We start from the raw sequence: 7,064 nt of genomic DNA, 5'->3' as shown, positions 1-7,064 counted from the left end.
ATCTTACCATACAGATAGGAAGTTATATTTAAGTTTGGTGGTGAGAAATATTTTCATCTAATAGGCCTACTAGTCGGGTACTAGACATGCATTGAATTAGTTTAGGGATCGAGACAATTGGGACCCATTACTCTGATTGTCAGACATCAAAGTCTATGAGGCATAATTACAATTAAATGATTGATTTCATTATTGTCATGTCAGTGATCTTGAAGGTGATTTCGCTTTTCAGTATCATTTAGTTTCTTGATACATAATTTTCCCTCCATGTCCAAAAGGATGTCTCATTTCTGTTCAACATAATGTGAGCCTTTTCTCCAAAGAACTAGACAAGGAGAGCACACTGTAGACCTCTCATTTGTCTTTTATAGATCCTCTTCCTTCCTTGGTCCTCGTCCTCACTGATCTAGATAAAGTATGATGGGGCGGCAACAATGGGATAGTCTATCCAATGTTAGTTATAGATCAGCGGGAACGAACCTGGAGGACCGAGAATCGAGGAGGGATGTTGAGAGGCACCCATAGTGCTGGGGCTGTTTACTTGCCTGCAGCAAAATGGTCGACTGGTATCTGTGTGTAATATGTGTGCGTACAAGCGTGGCAATTTTCTCCACATTCAGGTGTATAGCCTACACATTCTTCTCCAAAGGAAGTGGCCTGCGCAGAGCTTGTCTTGTGGGTGGGCGTTCAAATTGCTGCTCACCGGTGACTCAATACTTCCAGTGGACAAGAGTGAGTGTGAGAGTGAGTGAGTGTGTGTGTGTGTGTGTGTGTGTGTGTGTGTGAACGCGAATGAGAGGGTGTACGTGTTTTCCTTAGTTAAAATGAAGAAATATGATATCATGTTTTATAGTTTTCTTTTATTTAGACAACCCAAATAAAAGGCACATAAAACGTTGCGCATGTTTACATAATTATTTCTGACAAACATACATTTAAAAAAAATGTAGGAATGTTTTACCTTTCTGCTACCCAGAAAGCCTAGTTTTCATATATACAAAATTACCATTGTTAATGTTCTAATACAAAAAGTTTTATAAAAGGTTATCTTGCTTCTTCACTCACTTTTGCTAGTGTAACTACCATATCCTCAGAACTAAACTGTTTGTACAAAGATATACATTCAACTGCCTTCACAGGGGTCCAAGAGTTTCCAATTCAGCATCTCCATTTAAAAATAAGAACACACACAATTGTAATGTTTAGTTCAATGCATTTCATAGTTGTCAGCAATTTGGCAAAAACGAGGAGGCCATCGTAATGCATCCATTTTAAAAGGATTTAAAAGGACTTTTTGTTAAAAAAATAAACAAAATAAAAAACTTTTGCTTTAGGACATTCTCTCTTAAAAAGAAAGACAACAGAAAAAAAAAAACCACATGCATCTTTTTTTTCCTTTTGTTCGTTCAAGACCAAAATCAAATGCCTCACATTTGGAAAAAAAAAGGAGCACTACACTTGTATTGAACAGGTCTGAGCAAGACAGAGTGACTGCATTCCACCAGTCAAAAGATGCTCCTAGACAAATGACATCAACTGTAGCAGGACAATTCATTGGCAAGTCATTGCACACTTGACTGAACTAATTAGTGTTGTTGCTGTCCCCCACACCAGAAGTACTCTTCTTTCTCAACTCCACCAAATGAGCATCTTCCCTCAAGGGTCCTTGTGTTGGTCTACTCCGCATAGTACAGGGACCCAAACGCAGACGCGGAGCCGGGCCTCGAGCAGAACCGCCCCAGAGGCGGCAGCCGTCTGGGAGGGATTGTAAGAGAATCGATTAAATAATAACACAAATTAATAATACTAATTAGAAGAGAGAAAAAAAGTACTATATCCATAAACATGCCCGTGCGCCACTAGTGGCTTGCACAGTGTACCTAGAATCACATTTTGCAGGGCTCGACACCCACGTAGTGACAAAAAGGACGACGGACGCTCCCGGCCCTCGAGAGAGGTCCGTCCCTTGTTTGCTGCGGTGAGAGTGTTCGGAGCAACGTGTAGTTTGCAACGTCCTGAGTCGAAACATAGGCAGGCCAGGCGAGTGTTTCGCCCCTCTCGGCAGTGTTTAATGTGTCCTCTTATTCCTTACCATTACAGAGATGGGGAAAACACACACACACACACACACACACACACACACACACAAGCGGGCACGCACACACACACACACAAGCACACACACAAGCACACACACACACACACACGGCTGCTACCTCTAAAGACAGAGAGAGCCATCCCCACACACTAGTATTTGGTTCTGAAGTGAAGTTAGAAGGAAAAAAAAAAAAAAACCGTCAAAGTAATGACTGCAACCAAGGCGTAGGACTCATCAGTCCAGAGATATGGACGGCAACAGAAGTAATGAGCATTCTTGGATCCCTGGTTGGTGAAGGACTTCTGCTTGTCAGCCTCAACAAAAATGGGGGTTGGATATTTAAGTAATGCTTGGGGGAGGGGGGGAAATCCAGGAACCAACTGACATGTTACACATGGCCTAATAATAATAATAATAATCTAGGTTACTTTCATACTCCCAAAATACCTGAGCAGAATGTCCCACACTTACAGGGTCCTTTAAAAACAACAAATTAAAAAAAAAAAAAAAAAAATGAAAATATATGTATAAAAAAAAAAAGAGTATAAAATACTTCTAAGATCTACACTCTGTCACCAACATGATAATAGATCAAAATAAAATCTGTGAGCTAAGGTTGTCACTTGCCAACCACTAGGTGGCGCTGTAAGATCTAGGCTGGATTCCTACCACTCCAAAATTTGATCTTTGATAATACTGCTGCTGTTTTTTTTTCTTCCTTTCTTCATTTTATATATTTTAACAACATGAGATATGCTTTCAGTGCAAAACTCACTCCTCTCTCTCGCATGCTGTAGATCTGAATAGTACATGATTTCAGGGTCCATAATTAGGTAATAATAAAACACACTCCAGCTTTGTTTAAAATGAAAGTAAAAGAATGTGTCCATTCCTAGTGTTCATCCCAAACACAATATTTTAAACTAAAAAATAAAGACAGTGAAGGTTTGTTTTGGAGTGAGAACGCATTGGCCTACATAACCAAGAGCACATCATATGCAACACACAGACAGTAAGCGAACGATCTGGCCCCTGTCAAATCCACGCCAGATTTGATCGCTGTCTCGACATCCATCGAGGTAACCGCTGTACCTCAAACCGAAAACAGGCATACCCTCTCCCCTGGGGGGTAAACTGAGCATGATCACAATAAAAATAAAAATAATTAATAATAATAATAATAATAATAATAAAAAAACGTATCACCCCTTCCCTCACAGTGGAAGCTTTAGTCCCTTTTGAACTCAATTCCTTAAAACGTTAAATACTGATGAGCAGGCGAGTGGCTCATAAAGACACAGCCCAGTTGACGTGGAAGAAAACGTAATAAACAAACAAACAAACAAACAAACAAATCAAGAAACAAAAACAAATCAGAGAAAAATCAGCACTTATTGCATTTGTCCTTTTTGTGAAAAATTCTCCAAATGGCGTCACTGTGATCAGTTAAGTCTGAGGAGATGGTTCCGAGCGTTCTGATCCGTGTCTGAATGTGGCTTTGTGCGTCATCAGCTCCAACGTTCACATTAATGCTGCGCGCCCCACGCCAAACCAGCACTCCTTCAGAGAGGGAGAGAGAAAGAGAACACCTAAAGTCTAGCTAATGCTTCAGTTCCAACAAGCACAAAAAACAAAAACAATCAAAAAACAAACAAAAAAAACTTGTGTATATTGTTTGATGCAAGGTTGCTAAAGGAGGCAGCAGCTAGGACAGGGTCGGGCCATTCAAGGCTGCTCCTTTAGAGTAAACAACTTCTCTCAGTGGTGGAGGAGGAGAAGAGGAGAGGAGGAGGAGAGGGAGGCGGTGGAGGAGAAGGAAGAAGAGGAGGAGGAGGAGAGGAGAAGGATCAAATGGTGAAGAGGGAAAAAGGGGTAAAAGGTGGGTGTGGGGTTGTAAGGGGTTGTAACGGTCGCTGTGGTCTCTACCAGGGTGGGGAGGATGGGAGCACTTGCGAGAGGAAAGGCATGCTATCCATGGGCCGCATGGCGATGTTGAGCGGCCCGGCGATGTTCATGGCCATGGGCGTGGTGATGGCCACGGGGTGGGCGATGTTCATGTGCGCCGTGGTGGGGATGTTGACCGAGGCGATGTTCACCGGCCCGGTGATGGTCACCGGGTGCTGCAGGCCCATGGGCGAGGTGATGTTGACCGTGTTGGTGCCCAGGCTCATGGCCGTGGCGATGGTGACCGGGTTGGAGGAGCCCGAGCTGCTGTTGCTGCCGCCGCGACTCATGGTGGGGGTGGACGAGGTGACGTGGGTGATGGAGGACGAGTTGCACACATCGCTACTATCTGGAAGACAAAGAGAGAGAGAGAGAGAGAGAGAAAGAGAGAGAAAGAGAAAGAAAACAAAGAACAGAGAAAGAAAGAAAGAAAGAGAGAAAGAAAGAGAGAGAAAGAAAGGAGAGAAGGAAAGAACATTGTTTGCTTAGACATGGTGCATGCAAACGTATCCCCATCCACTGCTTCGCCTGCATGCTAACTGGGAGGACGTCACCTGTCCAAACAGGTGTGAATGAACAGGTACCTATCCGAGCAGGTGTGAGTTTAGCAGTAGTTTGAAACTAAACCGTAGGGAGATGACTGGCTGACCACAGTAGTCGTCATATTCATGGGGAAACTCCATTCTCGATGCCATAGCAAGATTTCTGGATGCTTCTAGCGGCTGGATGTGTGTTTGTTTTGCATTTGAGTGATTATGTGTCTGAGTGATTATGTTTCTGTGTGTCACTGTTTTTTGTTTTACTTTAATGTCAGATCATCATCATCATCAGTATCATCATCATTCCCCACGCTAGGCTACAGTTTTACCTTTTCGTGTGTGAGGGGAGTTCCACTGCCAGGAGCCTATTCAGGAATACAGACACAGAGTGTTATGAGGACCTGGCGGCCACAACCGAGACCCACCCGGAGGGGTCATGCCCCCCCCAGCCCACGGGCCAATGGCCCCTCAGCCGTTAGTGGTGGCGGCAGTGGTACTGGTTTTGGGGTGGACTGGTATGTATCCAGCACGGATGGGGAGGGTTTAGTGCTAAGCTGGAGGTGCTGGTAGTTTCTCGAACTCGACTAGCTGTAATGATACAGCTTAGGAAAAAGCTAAACTGATCAAGAAGGTTAAATCAACAGTTTTACCAGCCCTCCTACTGGGAGTGCAGTAACTATAGCTCTGGGCTTTAGATAGCCTCAATTAATCAGGATTACGAGCTGGTTAATAGGCTACAGGGAGTCTTTTAAAAAAGGAAGGCGCACAACTCAACATGCGCCGCAGTAAAGAAGCACCAAAATAACTGGGTTAAATGACAACCATCCACCAACATGTCAGCACAACTACAAGAATCAAACCGGTCAAACCAAAACCGTGCCGAAATACTGCTCGTATTAAATGTCAGCCATGCCATGGGCCAGTGCACGGAACATTACCACACTTCAGAGAATTTAGACATTTTATAACTTCCCAGAGGCGTTTAATTTGGAGAATCTGAACTGAAAGCTAATCTGATTTGTGGTTAAATGTGATCAAACAGGAGCCTGTTCTGCTACAACAACAATTGCTTCAACTGCCTATAATCATTAGGCGCATTTCTCAGCATTCTTTTACAGCTACTTTGTGTCAATCTGACTGAGTTAGAGAGATCCGTGCCGTCATCTAACGTGCAATAGCTGTGATTCAGCAAAGCAAACAACCTCCTCTTTACTGAAGCCAATTACTAGCCTTTCCTGTTCTCACACCACGGGTAGGCTACTTTCTTTTTCTTATACGTATAGAAAACAGCTGAGCTTAAAACGCACCTGCTAATCTCAGGGAGATACACAGGGTTCTTTATCTAAATCGAATGTAACATTCTTTGACATTCCCTGACACAAAAACCCTGAATCTCCATGACCTACAATGGATGGTACAATAAACTGACCAAAGCACAGCTGCGTAGCACTCCAACATCTGATTTGTTCTTCGAGCAGAAGATGAATAAATGGAGATTGAATTAACAAAGTTAACTATAATAACTATAATCGCTCAAGAAGGCAGTAAAATGAATAACCAGATATAGATCCATTCTGAGTGGAAACACATTTGTATTCATGAATTTTAGCAATAAATGATAAACTGCAGTCATGAAATTCCCTGGTATTCCATGACTTTGCCACAAATGAGATACAGATTTTCATGTCTGGAATAGACTAATCAAAATTTCATGATCTTCCACAAATTCCATGACCAGTGGGAACCCTGGATATACGGAGGCCATTCCGAACCAGTCAGGCCACATGCACTGCAAAGTCTAATATCACAGCGCTTATCAAATCCGATAACGTCACATCACAGACACCCCAGGGACAGTGTCGGGAAATAGAGTCATAGAATCAACTGGATCTTGGTTCATCGCACTCAAACATGACACGCAATCAGCCAAACCATTTTTATCTAAATCAAAACACTTTAAAATCAACAGTGAATGGCATATTGCAGTCTAACTCCATTTGCAAAAGGCTACATGGAAGACAGAAAAAAAGCCTATTCAAAACAAAGGTATTATACACATACACACGTGTAATAAAGCTTTTCCCCTGTCAAAGACAGAGGATTTGTCGTTAATGAACAAGGACACATTCTTAGACTGTGACTAAGGGCCGAGTCAGGATGCATCACTAGAGAAAGTCTCACGGAGCACGTTTTGCCGAGCATGATTCATCCGCACAGTAAGTTCCAGTTGGCCCATTAGTCATCTTAAAGACGCAGCGCTGTTTATTCACTTTATTGAGCCCCTTCCAGCAAGCCCAGAACCCCTTTTTATAGGTCAGTAAAACCAAACTCAAACAAGCAGAACCAAAACACTGCCATTTGAAGCAGAGCAAAATTCACAAATAGTAAACATAACTTAAAACGAGCCAAACCAAAAAGACTGCCATTTGAGTAAATAGCGCCACGAGAAAAAAAAGATAACTTCACGAGTTGAACCATCAGAC

The 7,064-nt window shown here is 42.8% G+C and overlaps 1 protein-coding gene across 2 annotated transcripts in view; it reads right to left on the bottom strand.

The window, feature by feature from the left end:
* Window positions 1–840: 840 nt before the first annotated feature.
* The window catches only part of LOC134080751 (vascular endothelial zinc finger 1-like), a 24,384-nt gene continuing 18,160 nt past the window's right edge, over window positions 841–7,064 (bottom strand). Inside the window, exons 4-6 of one of the 2 annotated variants that reach the window (XM_062537344.1) lie at window positions 4,911–4,946; window positions 4,025–4,391; window positions 841–3,658 (exon numbers count right to left, since the gene is read on the bottom strand). In XM_062537344.1, coding sequence (XP_062393328.1) covers window positions 3,625–3,658; window positions 4,025–4,391; window positions 4,911–4,946 — 437 coding nt within the window. In that variant the 3' untranslated portion in view covers window positions 841–3,624. Of the gene's footprint in view, window positions 4,392–4,910; window positions 4,947–7,064 lie in introns of both variants that reach the window. The other variant, XM_062537343.1, reaches the window with a different exon arrangement.

Source organism: Sardina pilchardus, chromosome 5 (assembly GCF_963854185.1).
Source record: "Sardina pilchardus chromosome 5, fSarPil1.1, whole genome shotgun sequence".
Lineage (NCBI taxonomy): Eukaryota > Metazoa > Chordata > Actinopteri > Clupeiformes > Clupeidae > Sardina > Sardina pilchardus.
The sequence above is the reverse complement of the archived record's forward strand: the minus strand, read 5'-3'. Positions and strand labels throughout refer to the sequence as shown.